This window comes from Petromyzon marinus, chromosome 69 (genome assembly GCF_048934315.1).
Source record: "Petromyzon marinus isolate PM22_M1 ecotype Great Lakes invasive population chromosome 69, UKy_Petmar_22M1.pri1.0, whole genome shotgun sequence".
Lineage (NCBI taxonomy): Eukaryota > Metazoa > Chordata > Hyperoartia > Petromyzontiformes > Petromyzontidae > Petromyzon > Petromyzon marinus.
This window is the reverse complement of record NC_133735.1, coordinates 6,597,816-6,617,957: the sequence shown is the minus strand read 5'-3', so window position 1 is coordinate 6,617,957 and position 20,142 is coordinate 6,597,816. Positions and strand designations below refer to the sequence as shown.

Below are 20,142 nucleotides of genomic sequence, written 5' to 3'. Positions count from 1 at the left end.
AGACCCATAGAGATACACAGAGACCCATAGAGATACACAGAGACCCATAGAGATACACAGAGACCCATAGAGACACACAGAGACCCATAGAGACACACAGAGACCCATAGAGACACACAGAGACCCACAGAGATACATAGAGACCCACAGAGACACACAGAGACCCATAGAGATACACAGAGACCCATAGAGATACATAGAGACCCACAGAGACACACAGAGACCCATAGAGATACACAGAGACCCATAGACTGAGTTGCTGAACCCCTTTGGCTTATCCACTACACTACACACTACACTACTATACACTACACTATACACTACACTACTATACTACTATACACTACACTATACACTACTATATGCTACACTATACACTACACTATACACTACACTACTATACACTACACTATACACTACACTATACACTACTATACACTACACTACTATACACTACACTATACACTACAATACACTACTTTACACTACACTACTATACACTACACTATACACTACACTACTGTACACTACACTATACACTACATTATACACTACACTATACACTACATTATACACTATACACTACACTATACACTACATTATACACTATAAACTACACTATACACTACATTATACACTACACTATACACTACACACTACATTATACACTACACTATACACTACACTACTATACACTACTATACACTTCACTATACAATACACTATACACTACTATACACTACATTATACACTACACTATACACTACACTACTACACTATACACTCCTATACACTTCACTATACACTACACTATACACTCCACTATACACTATACACACCACTATACACTACTATACACTACACACTACTATACACTACATTTTACACTACACTATACATTACTATACACTACACTACACTATACACTACACTTTACACTATACTATACACTACACACTACTATACACTACACTATACACTACACTATACACTACACTCTAAACTACACACTACTATACACTACACTATACACTACACTATACACGACACACTACTATACACTACACTATACTATACACGATGCTTTACACTACACTATACACTACACACCACACTATACTATACACTACACCATACACTACACTATACACTACGCTTTACACTACACTATACACTACACCATACACTACACTATACACTACGCTTTACACTACACTATACACTACACCATACACTACACACTACACTACACTATACACTACACTATACACTACGCTTTACACTACACTATACACTACACTATACACTACATTCTACACTAGACACTACTATACACGACACCATCTCCTCCTCCTCCACCACCGCCACCACCGCCACCACCTCCACCGCCACCACCACCTCCACCACCAGCACCACCACCACCGCCACCTCCACCACCTCCACCACCGCCACCACCACCACCACCTCCACCACCGCCACCATCACCACCACCACCTCCACCACCAGCACCACCACCACCACCACCTCCACCACCACCACCACCACCACCTCCACCACCACCACCACCACCACCTCCACCACCACCGCCACCACCACCACCACCACCACCTCCTCACCACCACTACCACCACCACCACCACCACCTCCACCACCTCCACCACCTCCTCACCACCACTACCACCACCGCCACCACCTCCACCACCGCCACCACCACCACCACCACCTCCACCACCACCACCTCCTCACCTCCGTCCTTCCAGCCCCAGCATCTCCATGAAGCTCTCCCTGCTCAGCGTGCGGCTGCCACCACCACCGCCACCGCCACCTTTGTCTCCCCACTTTGGCCAGCTGCTACCCACAATCCCCGGCGGTGTAGGAGGTGGCGGCCGCCATCCCCGGCGGCGGCCGCGGTCGGCGCCGTCCACGGCCGTGGCGGGACGGCCTACACGCGTCACACCACGTCACGTCACACCACACCACGTCACACCACACCACGTCACACCACACCACATCACACCACGTCACACCACGTCACGTCACACCACACCACGTCACACCACACCACGTCACACCACACCACGTCACACCACACCACGTCACACCACACCACGTCACACCACGTCACACCACACCATGTCACACCACACCACGTCACACCACACCACGTCACACCACGTCACACCACACCACGTCACACCACACCACGTCACACCACGTCACACCACACGACGTCACGTCACACCACGTCACACCACACGTCACGTCATACCACGTCACATCACACCACGTCACACCACGTCACACCACACTACGTCACACCACACCACGTCACACCACACCACGTCACACCACGTCACACCACACCACGTCACACCACACCACGTCACACCACACCACGTCACACCACGTCACACCACACCACGTCACACCACACCACGTCACACCACGTCACGTCACACCACGTCACACCACGTCACGTCACACCACGTCACACCACACCACGTCACGTCACACCACGTCACACCACACGTCACGTCATACCACGTCACACCACACCACGTCACACCACGTCACACCACACTACGTCACACCACACCACGTCACACCACGTCACACCACGTCACACCACACCACGTCACACCACACCACGTCACACCACACCACACCACGTCACACCACACCACGTCACACCACGTCACGTCATACCACGTCACACCACACCACGTCACACCACACCACGTCACACCACGTCACACCACACCACGTCACACCACACCACGTCACACCACACCACGTCACGTCATACCACGTCACACCACACCATGTCACACCACGTCATAAACCACACCACATCACACCATGTCATACACCACACCACGTCACACCACGTCACACCACACCACGTCACACCACACCACGTCACACCACGTCACACCACACCACGTCACACCACACCACACCACGTCACACCACACCATGTCATACCACACCACGTCATACCACACCACGTCACACCACACCACGTCATACACCACGTCACACCACACCATGTCATACCACACCACGTCATACCCCACACCACGTCACACCACACCACGTCATACACCACGTCACGTCATACCACACCACGTCACGTCATACCACGTCACACCACACGTCACACCACACCACGTCACACCACACCACGTCACACCACACCACGTCACACCACGTCATACCACGTCACATCACGTCACACCACACCACGTCACACCACACCACGTCACGTCACACACGTCACACCACACCACGTCACACCACACCACGTCACACCACGTCACACCACACCACGTCACACCACACCACGTCACACCACGTCATACCACACCACGTCACACCACACCATGTCACACCACGTCACACCACACCACGTCACGTCACACCACGTCACACCACACCACGTCACACCACGTCACACCACACCACGTCACACCACACCATGTCACACCACGTCACACCACGTCACACCACACCACGTCACACCACACCACGTCACACCACACCATGTCACACCACGTCACACCACACCACGTCACACCACACCACGTCACACCACGTCACACCACGTCACACCACACCACGTCATACCACACCACGTCACACCACACCACGTCACACCACGTCACACCACGTCACACCACACCACGTCACGTCACACCACGTCACACCACACCACGTCACACCACGTCACGCCACGTCATGTCACACCACGTCACACCACGTCACACCACACCACGTCACACCACACCACACCACGTCACACCACGTCACACCACGTCACGTCACACCACATCACACCACGTCACACCACACCACGTCACACCACGTCACACCACGTCACATCACACCACGTCACACCACACCACGTCACACCACGTCACACCACGTCACACCACACCACGTCACACCACGTCACACCACACCACGTCACACCACGTCACGTCACACCACGTCACACCACGTCACACCACGTCACATCACACCACGTCATACCACGTCACACCATACTACGTGGGGGTGTGTGTTAGTGGGTGTGTGTTAGTGGGTGTGTGTTAGTGGGTGGGTGTTAGTGGGTGTGTGTTAGTGGGTGTTAGTGGGTGTGTGTTAGTGGGTGGGTGTTAGTGGGTGTGTGTTAGTGGGTGGGTGTTAGTGGGTGGGTGTTAGTGGGTGTGTGTTAGTGGGTGTTAGTGTGTGTGTGTTAGTGGGTGGGTGTTAGTGGGTGCTAGTGAGCGTGTGTTAGTGGGTGGGTGTTAGTGGGTGTTAGTGGGTGGGTGTGTGTTAGTGGGTGTTAGTGGGTGGGTGTTAGTGGCTGGGTGTTAGTGGGTAGGTGTTAGTGGGTGTTAGTGGCTGGGTGTTAGTGGGTAGGTGTTAGTGGGTGTGTGTTAGTGGGTGGGTGTTAGTGGGTGGGTGTTAGTGGGTGTGTGTTAGTGGGTGTGTGTTAGTGGGTGTTAGTGGGTGTTAGTGGGTGTGCGTTAGTGGGTGGGTGTTAGTGGGTGGGTGTTAGTGGGTGTGTGTTAGTGGGTGGGTGTTAGTGGGTGTGTGTGGGTGGGTGTTAGTGTGTGGGTGTTAGTGGGTGTTAGTGGGTGGGTGTTAGTGAGTGTTAGTGAGTGTTAGTGGGTGTTAGTGGGTGGGTGTCAGTGGGTGTTAGTGGGTGGGTGTTAGTGGGTGTTAGTGGGTGGGTGTTAGTGTGTGTTAGTGTGTGTAAGTGGCTGTTAGTGGGTGGGTGTTAGTGGCTGGGTGTTAGTGGGTGTTAGTGGCTGGGTGTTAGTGGGTGTTAGTGGGTGTGGGTTAGTGGGTGGGTGTTAGTGGGTGTTAGTGGGTGAGTGTTAGTGGGTGTGTGTTACTCAGTGTTAGTGGGTGTGTGTTAGTGGGTGTGTGTTAGTGGGTGTGTGTTAGCGGGTATTAGTGTGTGTTAGTGGGTGTTAGTGTGTGTTAGTGGGTGTGTTAGTGGGTGGGTGTTAGTGGGTGTGTGTTAGTGTGTGTTAGTGGGTGTGTGTTAGTGTGTGTTAGTGGGTGTTAGTGGGTGTTAGTGGGTGTGTGTTATCTTGTGTAGAGTGTGTTAGTGGATGGTTGTTAGTGGGTGTGTGTTAGTGTGTGTTAGTGGGTGTTAGTGGGTGTGTGTTAGTGTGTGTTAGTGTGTGTTAGTGGGTGTTAGTGGGTGTTAGTGAGTGTGTGTTAGTGTGTGTTAGTGGGTGTTAGTGGGTGTTAGTGTGTGTTAGTGGGTGTTAGTGTGTGTTAGTGGGTGTGTGTTAGTGGGTGTATGTTAGTGGGTGTGTGTTAGTGTGTGGTAGTGGGTGTTAGTGGGTGTGTGTTAGTGGGTGTGTGTTAGTGGGTGTGTGTTAGTGTGTGTTAGTGGGTGTTAGTGGGTGTGTCTTATCTTGTGTAGTGTGTGTTAGTGGGTGGGTGTTAGTGGGTGTGTGTTAGTGTGTGTTAGTTGGTGTTAGTGGGTGTTAGTGAGTGTGTGTTAGTGTGTGTTAGTGGGTGTTAGTGGGTGTTAGTGTGTGTGTGTTAGTGGGTGTGTGTTAGTGTGTGTTAGTGGGTGTGTGTTAGTGTGTGTTAGTGGGTGTATGTTAGTGGGTGTGTGTTAGTGTGTGTTAGTGGGTGTATATTAGTGGGTGTGTGTTCATGTGTGTTAGTGGGTGTGTGTTAGTGTGTTAGTGGGTGGGTGTTAGTGGGTGTGTGTTGGTGTGTGGTAGTGGGTGGTAGTGTGTTAGTGGGTGTGTGTTAGTGGGTGTTAGTGTGTGTTAGTGTGTGTTAGTGGGTGTGTGTTAGTGGGTGTTAGTGGGTGTGTGTTAGTGTGTGTTAGTGTGTGTTAGTGGGTGTGAGTGGGTGTTAGTGTGTGTTAGTGGGTGTGTGTTAGTGGGTGTTAGTGTGTGTTAGTGTGTGTTAGTGGGTGTGTGTTAGTGTGTGTTAGTGTGTGTTAGTGGGTGTTAGTGTGTGTTAGTGTGTGTTAGTGTGTGTTAGTGGGTGTTAGTGTGTGTTAGTGGGTGTTAGTGGGTGTTAGTGTGTGTTAGTGTGTGTAGTGTGTGCTAGTGTGTGTTAGTGTGTGTAGTGTGTGCTAGTGTGTGTTAGTGTGTGTTAGTGTGTGTTAGTGGGTGTTAGTGTGTGTTAGTGTGTGTTAGTGTGTGTAAATGGGTGTTAGTGGGTGTATGTTAGTGTGTGTTAGTGTGTGTTAGTGTGTGTGTTAGTGTGTGTAGTGTGTGTTAGTGGGTGTTAGTGTGTGTGTGTTATTGTGTGTTAGTGTGTGTTAGTGGGTGTGTGTTAGTGTGTGTTAGTGTGTGTTAGTGGGTGTCAGTGGGTGTGTGTTAGTGTGTGTTAGTGTGTGTTAGTGGGTGTTAGTGTGTGTTAGTGTGTGTTAGTGTGTTAGTGTGTGTGTTAGTGGGTGTTAGTGTGTGTTAGTGTGTGTTAGTGTGTGTCAGTGGGTGTGTGTTAGTGTGTGTTAGTGGGTGTCAGTGGGTGTGTGTTAGTGTGTGTTAGTGGGTGTCAGTGGGTGTGTGTTAGCGTGTGTTAGCATGTGTTAGTGTGTGTTAGTGGGTGTGTGTTAGTGGGTGTTAGTGTGTGTTAGCGTGTGTTAGCGTGTGTTAGTGGGTGTGTGTTAGTGTGTGTTAGTGTGTGTTAGTGTGTGTTAGTGGGTGTGTGTTAGTGTGTGTTAGTGGGTGTTAGTGGGTGTTAGTGTGTGTTAGTGGGTGTTAGTGGGTGTTAGTGGGTGTCAGTGGGTGTGTGTGTGTTAGTGGGTGTTAGTGGGTGTGTGTTAGTGTGTGTTAGTGTGTGTTAGCGTGTGTTAGTGTGCGTTAGTGGGTGTTAGTGGGTGTTAGTGGGTGTTAGTGGGTGTTAGTGTGTGTTAGTGTTTGTTAGTGTGTGTTAGTGGGTGTGAGTAGGTGTGTGTTAGTGTGTGTTAGTGGGTGTTAGTGTGTGTTAGTGTGTGTTAGCGTGTGTTAGCGTGTGTTAGTGGGTGTTAGTGTGTGTTAGTGGGTGTTAGTGGGTGTTAGTGGGTGGGTGTTAGTGGGTGTTAGTGGGTGGGTGTTAGTGGGTGTTAGTGTGTGTTAGTGTGTGTTAGTGGGTGGGTGTTAGTGGGTGTTAGTGGGTGGGTGTTAGTGGGTGGGTGTTAGTGGGTGCTCACCCACGTGGTAGAATGTGAAGCACATTGTCATCAGATTCTTGGCCGGCACAAAATCCTCCAGCGCATTGCACCTTCGACGGAGGACAACAACAACAACAACAGTCAACAACAACAACAACAGTCAACAACAACAACAGTCAACAACAACAACAGTCAACAACAACAACAGACAACAACAACAGTCAACAACAACAGTCAACAACAACAACAACAGTCAACAACAGTCAACAACAACAACAGTCAACAACAACAACAGTCAACAACAACAACAGTCAACAACAACAACAGTCAACAACAACAACAGTCAACAACAACAACAGTCAACAACAACAGTCAACAACAGACAACAACAACAACAGTCAACAACAACAACAGACAACAACAACAGTCAACAACAACAACAGTCAACAACAAGTCAACAACAACAGTCAACAACAAAAATAGTCAACAACAACAACAGTCAACAACAACAACAGACAACAACAACAGTCAACAACAACAACAGTCAACAACAACAACAGTCAACAACAACAACAGACAACAACAACAGTCAACAACAACAACAGTCAACAACAACAACAGTCAACAACAACAACAGTCAACAACAACAGTCAACATTAGCAGCGGTATTTCCCGTTTAGCCAGGCAAGCGCTTGCAGTGAAAGAACGGGAGACTGAGTGAGTGAGTGGCTGAGTTAGTGAGTGGGTGGGTGAGTGAGTGGGTGACTGAGTGAGTGAGTGGGTGAGTGAGTGAGTGGGTGAGTGAGTGAGTGGGTAAGTGAGTGGGTGAGTGAGTGGGTGAGTGAGTGAGTGGCTGAGTGAGTGAGTGGCTGATTGGGTGAGTGAGTGGGTGAGTGAGTGAGTGAGTAAGTGAGTGAGTGAGCGAGTGAGTGAGTGAGTGGGTGACTGAGTGGGTGAGTGAGTGGGTGACTGAGTGGGTGACTGAGTGAGTGACTGAGTGGGTGACTCAGTGGGTGACTCAGTGGGTGACCCAGTGGGTGAGTGAAAGGGTGACTGAGTGGGTGACTGAGTGAGTGAGTGACTGAGTGAGTGGGTGACTGAGTGGGTGAGTGAGTGGCTGAGTGACTGAGTGGGTGACTGAGTGGGTGACTGAGTGGGTGGGTGAGTAGGTGAGTGGGTGAGTGAGTGACTGAGTGGGTGAGTGAGTGAGCGAGTGAGTGGGTGACTGAGTGGGTGAGTGAGTGAGTGAGCGAGTGAGTGAGTGGGTGACTCAGTGGGTGACTCAGTGAGTGATTGAGTGGGTGACTGAGTGAGTGGGTGACTCAGTGGGTGACTGAGTGGGTGACTGAGTGGGTGACTGAGTGGGTGACTCAGTGGGTGACTCAGTGGGTGACTCAGTGGGTGACTGAGTGGGTGACTCAGTGGGTGACTCAGTGGGTGACTGAGTGGGTGACTGAGTGGGTGACTGAGTGGGTGACTCAGTGGGTGACTGAGTGGGTGACTGAGAGGGTGAGTGAGTGGCTGAGTGAGTGAGTGGGTGACTGACTGAGTGGGTGACTGAGTGGGTGAGTGAGTGGGTGACTCAGTGGGTGACTCAGTGGGTGAGTGACTGAGTGGGTGACTGAGTGAGTGGGTGACTGAGTGAGTGACTGAGTGAGTGGGTGACTGAGTGTGTGGGTGACTGAGTGAGTGGGTGACTGAGTGGGTGGGTGACTCAGTGGGTGACTCAGTGGGTGACTCAGTGGGTGACTCAGTGGGTGACTCAGTGGGTGACTCAGTGGGTGACTCAGTGGGTGACTCACTCGAACAGCACGACAGCGAATGACTGCACAAGGCGGTAGAACGTTTGCTCCGAGACGCACTTGGAGATGCACCTCTGTGGAGAGACAAAGGCGGAGAAGCATCAACCTCCACCACCACCACCACCAGCAACACCACCACCACCACCACCTCCACCAGCAACACCACCACCAGCAACACCACCACCAGCAACACCTCCACCACCACCACCACCACCTCCACCACCAGCAACACCACCACCACCACCTCCACCAGCAACACCACCACCAGCAACACCACCACCACCAGCAACACCACCACCACCAGCAACACCACCACTACCACCACCAGCAACACCACCACTACCAGCAACACCACCACTACCAGCAACACCAACACCACCACCACCACCAGCAACACCACCACCACCACCAGCAACACCACCACCACCACCACCTCCACCAGCAACACCACCAGCAACACCACCACCACCACTACCAGCAACACCACCACCAGCAACACCACCACCACCAGCAACACCACCACCACCTCCACCAGCAACACCACCATCAGCAACACCACCACCAGCAACACCACCAACACCACCACCACCACTACCAGCAACACCACCACCAGCAACACCAACACCACCACCACCACCAGCAACACCACCACCAGCAACACCACCAACACCACCACCACCACTACCACCACCACTACCAGCAACCCCACGACCACCACCACCAGCAACACCACCAACACCACCACCACCAGCAACCCCACCACCACCAAAAGCAACCCCACCACCACCAGCACCACCACCACCACTACCAGCAACACTACCACCACCACCATTACCAGCAACACCACCACCACTCCCACCACCACCACCCCCACCACTCCCACCAACACCACCCCCACCACTCCCACCACCACCACTCCCACCACTCCCACCACCATCACCACCCCCCATGGTGAGTGAGCGAGCGAGAGAGTGAGTGAGCGGGTGAGTGTGTGAGTGAGTGTGTGAATGAGTGCATGAGTGAGCGAGCGAGTGAGTGATTGGGTGAATGAGTGAGTGGGTGAGTGGGTGAGTGAGCGTGTGAGTGTGTGAGTGAGTGGGTGAGTGAGTGAGTGATTGGGTGAATGAGTGAGTGGGTGAGTGAGCGTGTGAGTGTGTCAGTGAGCGAGCGAGGGAGCGAGTGGGTGAGTGTGTGAGCGAGTGAGCGAGTGAACGAGTGGGTGTGTGAGCGAGTGAGTGCGTGACTCTGAGAATGAGTGGGTGAGTGAGCGGGTGAGTGAGCGAGTGAGTGGGTCTGTGAGTTGGTGAGCGAGCGAGCGGGTGAGTGAGGTGTGAGCGAGTGAGTGGGTCTGTGAGTGGGTGAGCGAGCGGGCGGGTGAGTGAGCGTATGAGCGAGTGAGTGAGTGAATGGGTGAGTGGGTGAGCGAGTGAGTGAGCGAGCGAGTGAGCCAGTGAGTGATTGAGCGAGTGAGCCAGTGAGTGAGTGATTGAGCGAGTGAGTGAGTGAGTGAGCCAGTGAGTGAGTGATTGAGCGAGTGAGTGAGTGAGTGAGCCAGTGAGTGAGTGAGTGAGCCAGTGAGTGAGTGAGTGAGCGAGCGGGTGAGTGAGTGAGTGAGTGAGCCAGTGAGTGTGTGAGTGAGTGGGTGAGTGAGTGAGTGAGCGAGCGGGTGAGCGAGCGGGTGAGTGAGCGAGCGAGCCGGTGAGTGAGTGAGCGCCTGAGCGAGTGAGTGAGTGAGCGAGCAAGCCAGCAAGCGAGTGAGCGAGTGAGTGAGTGAGCCAGTGAGTGAGCGAGCGAGCCGGTGAGTGAGCGAGCGGGTGAGTGAGCGAGTGAGCGAGCGAGCCGGTGAGTGAGTGAGCGGCGGAGCGAGCGAGTGAGTGAGTGAGTGAGCGAGTGGGTGAGTGAGTGAGCGAGTGAGCGAGCGAGCCAGTGAGTGAGTGAGCGGCTGAGCGAGCGGGTCGGACGGGACGTCTGGGAGCAACCCCTGACCTGTGCACAGATGAGCCGTGAAAACCACTCCCTGCCACAGCCGAGGGGCTCCTGGCAGAGCTGCCCAAAGCAGGCCTTGCGCTCCTGTCCCATGTCCGTCCTGCGGGGACAAAATTATCACAAACACCCCCGCGTCGCCAACGCTAGAACCGACGGTGGCTAGGAGATGTTGACTACCTCGCCTGGTCTACAGGAGGTCTATGTGGAGTCTGTGTCTCTCTCATCATCATCATCACGGTGGCTAGGAGATGTTGACTACCTCGCCTGGTATACAGGAGGTCTATGTGGAGTCTGTGTCTCTCTCATCATCATCACGGTGGCTATGAGATGTTGACTACCTCGCCTGGTACGCGGGAGGTCGTGAGTTCAATCCCGACCCCTCCTGTAGATGTGGAGTCTGCGTCTCTCTCCCATCATCATCATCATCATCACGGGGGCTATGAGATGTTGACTACTTCGCCTGGTCTACAGGAGGTCTATGTGGAGTCTGCGTCTCTCTCATCATCATCATCACGGTGGCTATGAGATGTTGACTACCTCGCCTGGTCTACAGGAGGTCTATGTGGAGTCTGCGTCTCTCTCATCATCATCATCACGGTGGCTAGGAGATGTTGACTACCTCGCCTGGTACGCGGGAGGTCGCGGGTTCAATCCCGACCCCTCCTGTAGATGTGGAGTCTGCGTCTCTCTCCCATCATCATTATCATCATCACGGGGGCTAGGAGATGTTGACTACCTCGCCCGGTCTACAGGAGGTCTATGTGGAGTCTGCGTCTCTCTCCCATCATCATTATCATCATCACGGGGGCTAGGAGATGTTGACTACCTCGCCCGGTCTACAGGAGGTCGTGGGTTCAATCCCGACCCCTCCTGTAGATGTGGAGTCCGCGTCTCTGACTCATCATCACGGTGGCTATGAGATGTTGACTACCTCGCCTGGTCTGCGGGAGGTCGCGGATTCAATCCCGTGACTCTGACAATGCCTGCTGCTTGTACATGTGGAGTCTGTGTCTCTCTCTCATCATCATCATCACGGTGGCTATGAGATGTTGACCACCTCGCCTGGTCTACAGGAGGTCTATGTGGAGTCTGCGTCTCTCTCCCATCATCATCATCACGGTGGCTAGGAGATGTTGACTACCTCGCCTGGTCTACAGGAGGTCGCGGGTTCAATCCCGTGACCCTGACGATGCCTGCTGCTGTAGATGTGGAGTCTGTGTCTCTCTCATCATCATCATCACGGTGGCTAGGAGATGTTGACTACCTCGCCTGGTACGCGGGAGGTCGTGGGTTCAATGTGGAGTCTGCGTCTCTCTCTCCATGGCCACTGCGTGGATTTGTCTCCGGGACCTCCGCATTAAGAATCAAGGTCACCACCACGCTGTTTGAGAGCGATTGCCTGCTGCTGCACATTTACACGTGGTGATGCTGATGATGATGATGAGGCAAATGGGTTGAGCGAGCGATTGTGGTGGTCAGGGCAGCCTCTGGACAAAGAGCTCCAACACAGCAGTTCCGTGGGGCCTTACACCCTGGTAAGATGTCTCTGTGGGTCTCTGTGGGTCTCTGCGGGTCTCTGCGGGTCTCTGTGGGTCTCTGTGGGTCTCTGTGTGTCTCTGTGGGTCTCTGTGGGTCTCTGTGCGTGTCTCTGTGTATCTCTGTGTGTCTCTGTGGGTCTCTGTGGGTCTCTGTGTCTCTGTGGGTCTCTGTGGGTCTCTGTGGGTCTCTGTGTGTCTGTGGGTCTCTGTGGGTCTCTGTGTGTCTCTTTGGGTCTCTGTGGGTCTCTGTGGGTGTCTGTGGGTCTCTGCATGTCTCTGTGGGTCTCTGTGGGTCTCTGTGGGTCTCTGTGTGTCTCTGTGGGTCTCTGTGGGTCTCTGTGGGTCTCTGTGGGTCTCTATGTGTCTCTGTGTGTCTCTGTGTGTCTCTGTGGGTCTCTGTGTGTCTCTGTGTGTCTCTGTGTGTCTCTGCGGGTCTCTGTGTGTCTCTGTGTGTCTCTGTGTGTCTCTGTGTGTCTCTGTGGATCTCTGTGGGTCTCTGTGTGTCTCTGTGTGTCTCTGCGGGTCTCTGTGGGTCTCTGCGTGTCTCTGCGTGTCTCTGTGTGTCTCTATGTATCTCTGTGTGTCTCTGTGTGTCTCTGCGGGTCTCTGTGTGTCTCTGTGTGTCTCTGTGTGTCTCTGTGGGTCTCTGTGTGTCTCTGCGTGTCTCTGTGTGTCTCTGTGTGTCTCTGTGTGTCTCTGTGTATCTCTGTGTGTCTCTGTGTGTCTCTGCGGGTCTCTGTGTGTCTCTGTGTGTCTCTGTGTGTCTCTGTGTATCTCTGTGTGTCTCTGTGTGTCTCTGTGTGTCTCTGCGTCTCTGTGTGTGTCTCTGTGTGTCTCTGTGTGTCTCTGTGTCTCTGTGTGTCTCTGTGTGTCTCTGTGTGTCTCTGTGTCTCTCTGTGTCTCTCTGTGTGTCTCTGTGTGTCTCTGTGTGTCTCTGTGGGTCTTTGTGTGTCTCTATGTGTCTCTGTGTCTCTCTATGTGTCTCTGTGTCTCTCTATGTCTCTGTGTGTCTCTGTGTGTCTCTGTGTGTCTCTGTGTGTCACTGTGTGTCTCTATGTGTCTCTGTGTCTCTCTATGTGTCTCTGTGTCTCTCTATGTGTCTCTGTGTGTCTCTGTGTCTCTCTGTCTCCGTGGGTCTAGGCCACCGCTGCCGAGCCGACGGCCGCGACGGGGAAGTCGCGGTGGATGTCACGGGGGGTGAGGGGGGGGGGGTGAGGGGGGGTGAGGGGGGGGGTGAGGGGGGGCTGAGGAATTAAGGAAGTTGAGGTGATTAGGTTACTACATCCCCGGGACAAGACAGAGAGAGGGAGAGGGCAGTGAGATCACTGAGAGTCTGGGTTCAAGCCCTGGGTCTGGGTGTCTCTCTCTCAGGGGGTTCACGATGGCCGTGTCAGAGACACTGAGAGCCTGGGTTCAAGCCCTGGGTCTGGGTGTCTCTTTCTCAGGGGGTTCACGATGGCCGTGTCAGAGACACTGAGAGTCTGGGTTCAAGCCCTGGGTGTCTCTCTCTCTCTCAGGGGGTTCACGATGGCCGTGTCAGAGACACTGAGAGCCTGGGTTCAAGCCCTGGGTCTGGGTGTCTCTCTCTCTGGTGGGGGGTTCACGATGGCCGTGTTAGAGACACTGAGAGCCTGGGTTCAAGCCCTGGGTCTGGGTGTCTCTCTCTGTCAGGGGGTTCACGATGGCCGTGTCAGAGACACTGAGAGTCTGGGTTCAAGCCCTGGGTCTGGGTGTCTCTCTCTCTCAGGGGGTTCACGATGGCCGTGTCAGAGACACTGAGACCTGGGTTCAAGCCCTGGGTCTGGGTCTCTCTCTCTCTCAGGGGGTTCACGATGGCCGTGTCAGACACACTACACTCAAGCACCAACAACAACAACCGCCATTCGCCACTAAGTGGCGGTGACGTCACCACGACGTTTGTGCCAGGCCATGTGCACCTTGAGGCCACGTGGAGTGTCGAACGCCCGCTGGCAGGAGGTCACGGGGCAGACCCAGGTGCCACGGGTCGACTGACTGAGATGACTGGCTGATGCACCACCTGTGCCCCCTACTGTGCCAACCTGCTGTGCTTTAGCCACCCGGCGCTACGCTCGTTGTTGTGAGCGTCGCTCCTCCGCCCTCCGTTGTTGTTGGAGGGCGACTGCCTCCAACTGCCCAGTAGCGTCCTTCACGAGCCTCCTCCACAGAGGCCGATCTTGACACCGCTGGTACCAGTCATCGGCAAGTCCACTCAGCTCCACGTCCTCCTGTACCACATCACTCCATCTCTTCTCTAGCCCGTGCCGCGCCCGTTTAGCCCCCTCGATCCGGCCGAACAAAAGCTGTTTGGGCATGCGGTGGCTGGGCATGCGGGCTACATGACCCAGCCATCGCAGCCTTGCCCGCCGGAGGAGCTCACCGATGGGACCTTGCCCAGATCTTTCGAAGATTTGTGAGCTCCTCACACAATCCAGTCTGCAGGTTAAACCCAGGATGGATCGTAGGCAGGCCAGCCTAAATGTTTCTAACCGGCGAAGATGTTCCACACACCACACACAACACCGCACACACACCACACGCCACACCGCACACACACCACACTCACTCACCCTCCGATGAAGATGGTGTCGATGTACTCGCGCATGAACAGCCTCGTCTCTTCCTCCGTGAGGCTCCGTGCGGAGGTGCCGGACTGCGAGGCTGTCGTGGTGCTGCTGGTGGTGGTGGTGGTGCCGGACTGGGAGGCTGTGGTGCTGGTGGTGGTGGTGGTGGTGCAGCTGCTGCTGCTGCTGCTACGCCCGGTTAAGTCGGCGTTGGTACCACCACCGTCACCACCGTCACCGCCACCATTACTACCGCTACGCTTATCGCCTTCACCATGATCGCCGTTACTGTGACCACTGCCACGACCGACAACGCTGCCATTACAACCACCACCGCCGCCACCACCATGGCCATCGATGCCACCACTACCCCCACCACCAACATCAAGATCCACACAACCAAGATCATCGCCACCACCGCCACCACCACCACCACGGGCAACCACACAAACGGCAATTCCATTACCACCACCACCACCGCCACCACAACCACCACCTCCACCTACACAGCCGCCAATGCCATTACCAACACTGCCAACACCACCACTACCACCACTACGACTAATGCCACCACAACCACCACCTCCACCACCACTACCACCACCTACACAACCGCCAATTCCATTACCAACACCGCCAACACCACCAGCACTAACGCCACCACCACCGCCACCGCCTCCACCACCACCACAAATGCCACCATCACCACCTCCACCACTAATGCTACCACTACCTCCCCCACTAACGCTACCACCACCACTAACGCCACCAACACCACCACCACTAACACCACCACCACTAACACCACCACCAACACCACCACTAACACCACCACCACCACAACCACCACCAACACCACCACCACTAACACCACCACCACTAACACCACCACCACCACCACTAACGCCACCACCTACACAACCACCACCACCACTAACACCACTAACACCACCACTAACACCACCACCACCTACACAACCACCACTACTAACACCACCACCTACACAACCACCTACACAACCACCACCACTAACACCACCACCTACACAACCACCACCACCACCACCTACACAACCACCACCACCACCACAACCACTAACACCACCACCACCACCACTAACACCACCACCACCACCACTAACACCACCACTAACACCACCACCACCACCTACACAACCACCACCACCAACACAACCACCACCACCACCGCAGGCAGTGCCAGGCAGCTGGTGCAAGGGGGTGGTCGCAACCTCCATCGTGGCGGCCGCTCCAACGCTGGCCGGGCTGCGCTGGCGAGGAGGGGGTTGGTGGATCACCTGCGGATGGGAGAGAGGCACAGGGAGGGCGGGGGTGGCGGTGGGGTTCAGGTCTCGGCCGTCGTCACGGCAACGTCTCGGCCGTCGTCACGGCAACGTCTCGGGCGTCGTCACGGCAACGTCTCGGCCGTCGTCACGGCAACGTCTCGGGCGTCGTCACGGCAACGTCTCGGCCGTCGCCGAGGCAGGAGCTGGCGGCAGGCTTGGCGGGGTTTGTGCAGCGCATGACGTCATCGTCGTCATTGTCGTCATCGTCGTCATCGTCGTCATCGTTGTCGTCATCGTTGTCGTCATCGTCGTCATTGTCGTCGTCATCGTCGTCATCGTCGTCATCGTCGTCGTCATCGTCGTCATCGTCGTCATCGTCGTCATCGTTGTCGTCATCGTTGTCGTCATCGTCGTCATCGTCGTCGTCATCGTCGTCATCGTCGTCATCGTCGTCGTCATCGTCGTCATCGTCGTCGTCATCGTCGTCATCGTCGTCATCGTCGTCATCGTCGGCGTCGTCGTCATCATTGTCATCATCGTCGTCGTCATCGTCATCGTCGTCATCGTCGTCATCGTTGCTGTGGTGTCTCTGCGTCTCTATGGGTCTGAGTCTCTGTGGGTGTCTCTGAGTCTCTGTGGGTGTCTATGAGTCTCTGTGGGTGTCTCTGAGTTTCTGAGTGTCTATGAGTCTCTGTGGGTGTCTCTGAGTCTCTGTGCGTCTCTGAGTCTCTCTGAGTGTCTACGAGCCTCTGTGGGTGTCGCTGAGTCTCTGTGGGTGTCTCAGAGTCTCTGTGGGTGTCTATGCGTCTCTGTGGGTGTCTATGGGTCTCTGTGGGTGTCTACGAGTTCCTGTTGTTGTCTATGAGTCTCTGTGTGTGTCTATGAGTCTCTGTATGTGTCTATGAGTCTCTGTGGGTGTCTATGAGTCTCTGTGGGTGTCTCTGAGTCTCTGTATGTGTCTATGAGTCTCTGTATGTGTCTATGAGTCTCTGTGGGTGTCTATGAGTCTCTGTGTGTGTCTATGAGTCTCTGTATGTGTCTATGAGTCTCTGTGGGTGTCTATGAGTCTCTGTGTGTGTCTCTGAGTCTCTGTGGGTGTCTCTGAGTCTCTGTGGGTGTCTATGAGTCTCTGTGAGTGTCTATGAGTCTCTGTATGTGTCTATGAGTCTCTGTGGGTGTCTATGAGTCTCTGTGGGTGTCTCTGAGTCTCTGTGGGTGTCTCTGAGTCTCTGCGAGTGTCTCTGAGTCTCTGTGAGTGTCTCTGTGGGTGTCTATGAGTCTCTGTGGGTGTCTCTGTAGGTGTCTATGAGTCTCTGTGGGTGTTTCTGAGTCTCTGTGGGTGTCTCTGTGGGTGTCTATGTGAGTGTCTATGAGTCTCTGTGGGTGTCTATGAATCTCTGTGGGTGTCTCTGAGTCTCTGTGGGTGTCTCTGAGTCTCTGTGAGTGTCTCTGTGGGTGTCTCTGTGAGTGTCTATGAGTCTATGTGGGTGTCTATGAATCTCTGTGAGTGTCTATGAGTCTCTGTGGGTGTCTATGAATCTCTGTGGGTGTCTCTGAGTCTCTGTGGGTGTCTCTGAGTCTCTGTGAGTGTCTCTGTGGGTGTCTATTAGTCTCTGTGGGTGTCTATGAGTCTCTGTGGGTGTCTATGGGTCAATATGGGTGTCTATGGGTCTCTGTGGGTGTCTATGGGTCTCTCTGAGTGTCTATGGGTCTCCGTGGGTGTCTCTGAGTCTCTGTGAGTGTCTCTGAATCTCTGTGGGTGTCTATGGGTCACTGTGGGTGTCTATGAGTCTCTGTGGGTGTCTATGAGTCTCTGTGGGTGTCTATGAGTCTCTGTGGGTGTCTATGAGTCTCTGTGGGTGTCTATGAGTCTCTGTGGGTGTCTCTGAGTCTCTGTAGGTGTCTCTGAGTCTCTGTGAGTGTCTATGAGTCTCTGTGGGAGTCTCTGAGTCTCTGTGAGTGTCTATGAGTCTCTGTGGGTGTCTATGAGTCTCTGTGAGTGTCTATGAGTCTCTGTGGGTATCTCTGAGTCTCTGTGATTTCTATGAGTCTCTGTGGGTGTCTATGAGTCTCTGTGAGTGTCTATGAGTCTCTGTGGGTGTCTATGAGTCTCTGTGGGTGTCTATGAGTCTCTGTGGGTGTCTATGAGTCTCTGTGAGTGTCTCTGAGTCTCTGTGAGTTTCTATGAGTCTCTGTGGGTGTCTATGAGTCTCTGTGGGTGTCTATGAGTCTCTGTGAGTGTCTCTGAGTCTCTGTGAGTTTCTATGAGTCTCTGTGGGTGTCTATGAATCTCTGTGGGTGTCTATGAGTCTCTGTGTGTGTCTATGAGTCTCTGTGGGTGTCTATGAGTCTCTGTGGGTGTCTATGAGTCTCTGTGGGTGTCTATGAGTCTCTGTGGGTGTCTATGAGTCTCTGTGGGTGTCTATGAGTCTCTGTGGGTGTCTATGAGTCTCTGTGGGTGTCTATGAGTCTCTGTGAGTGTCTATGAGTCTCTGTGGGTATCTCTGAGTCTCTGTGATTTCTATGAGTCTCTGTGGGTGTCTATGAGTCTCTGTGAGTGTCTATGAGTCTCTGTGGGTGTCTATGAGTCTCTGTGGGTGTCTATGAGTCTCTGTGGGTGTCTATGAGTCTCTGTGAGTGTCTCTGAGTCTCTGTGGGTATCTCTGAGTCTCTGTGGGTGTCTATGAGTCTCTGTGGGTGTCTATGAGTCTCTGTGAGTGTCTCTGAGTCTCTGTGAGTTTCTATGAGTCTCTGTGGGTGTCTATGAATCTCTGTGGGTGTCTATGAGTCTCTGTGTGTGTCTATGAGTCTCTGTGGGTGTCTATGAGTCTCTGTGGGTGTCTATGAGTCTCTGTGGGTGTCTATGAGTCTCTGTGGGTGTCTATGAGTCTCTGTGGGTGTCTATGTGTCTCTGTAGGTGTCTATGAGTCTCTGTGAGTGTCTCTGAGTCTCTGTGGGTGTCTATGAGTCTCTGTGGGTGTCTATGAGTCTCTGTGGGAGTCTCTGAGTCTCTGTGAGTGTCTATGAGTCTCTGTGGGTGTCTATGAGTCTCTGTGAGTGTCTATGAGTCTCTGTGGGTATCTCTGAGTCTCTGTGAGTTTCTATGAGTCTCTGTGGGTGTCTATGAGTCTCTGTGAGTGTCTATGAGTCTCTGTGGGTGTCTCTGAGTCTCTGTGGGTGTCTTTGAGTCTCTGTGAGTGTCTATGAGTCTCTGTGGGAGTCTCTGAGTCTCTGTGAGTGTCTATGAGTCTCTGTGGGTGTCTATGAGTCTCTGTGAGTGTCTATGAGTCTCTGTGGGTATCTCTGAGTCTCTGTGAGTTTCTATGAGTCTCTGTGGGTGTCTATGAGTCTCTGTGAGTGTCTATGAGTCTCTGTGGGTGTCTATGAGTCTCTGTGGGTGTCTATGGGTCTCTGTGGGTGTCTATGAGTCTCTGTGGGTGTCTCTGAGTCTCTGTGAGTGTCTCTGTGGGTGTCTCTGAGTCTCTGTGGGTGTCTATGGGTCAATATGGGTGTCTATGGGTCTCTGTGGGTGTCTATGGGTCTCTGTGGGTGTCTATGAGTCTCTGTGGGTGTCTATGAATCTCTGTGGGTGTCTATGAGTCTCTGTGGGTGTCTAGGAGTCTCTGTGGGTGTCTATGAGTCTCTGTGGGTGTCTATGGGTCTCTGTGGGTGTCTATGAGTGTCTGTGGGTGTCTATGGGTCTCTGTGGGTGTCTCTGTGGGTGTCTATGAGTCTCTGTGGGTGTCTATGAGTCTCTGTGGGTGTCTATGAGTCTCTGTGGGTGTCTATGGGTCTCTGTGGGTGTCTCTG

The 20,142-nt window shown here is 53.5% G+C and overlaps 1 protein-coding gene across 1 annotated transcript in view; it reads right to left on the bottom strand.

Annotated features, from left to right (window-relative positions):
• Nucleotides 1-15,693, bottom strand: part of KIAA0513 (KIAA0513 ortholog) — a 39,710-nt gene extending 24,017 nt beyond the window's left edge. Inside the window, exons 1-5 of the mRNA XM_076055038.1 lie at nucleotides 15,035-15,693; nucleotides 10,909-11,008; nucleotides 8,923-8,996; nucleotides 7,160-7,230; nucleotides 1,747-1,942 (exon numbers count right to left, since the gene is read on the bottom strand). Of these exons, the coding sequence (XP_075911153.1) occupies nucleotides 1,747-1,942; nucleotides 7,160-7,230; nucleotides 8,923-8,996; nucleotides 10,909-11,008; nucleotides 15,035-15,069 (476 nt within the window). The 5' untranslated portion in view covers nucleotides 15,070-15,693. The remainder of the gene's footprint in view (nucleotides 1-1,746; nucleotides 1,943-7,159; nucleotides 7,231-8,922; nucleotides 8,997-10,908; nucleotides 11,009-15,034) is intronic.
• Nucleotides 15,694-20,142: the final 4,449 nt, after the last annotated feature.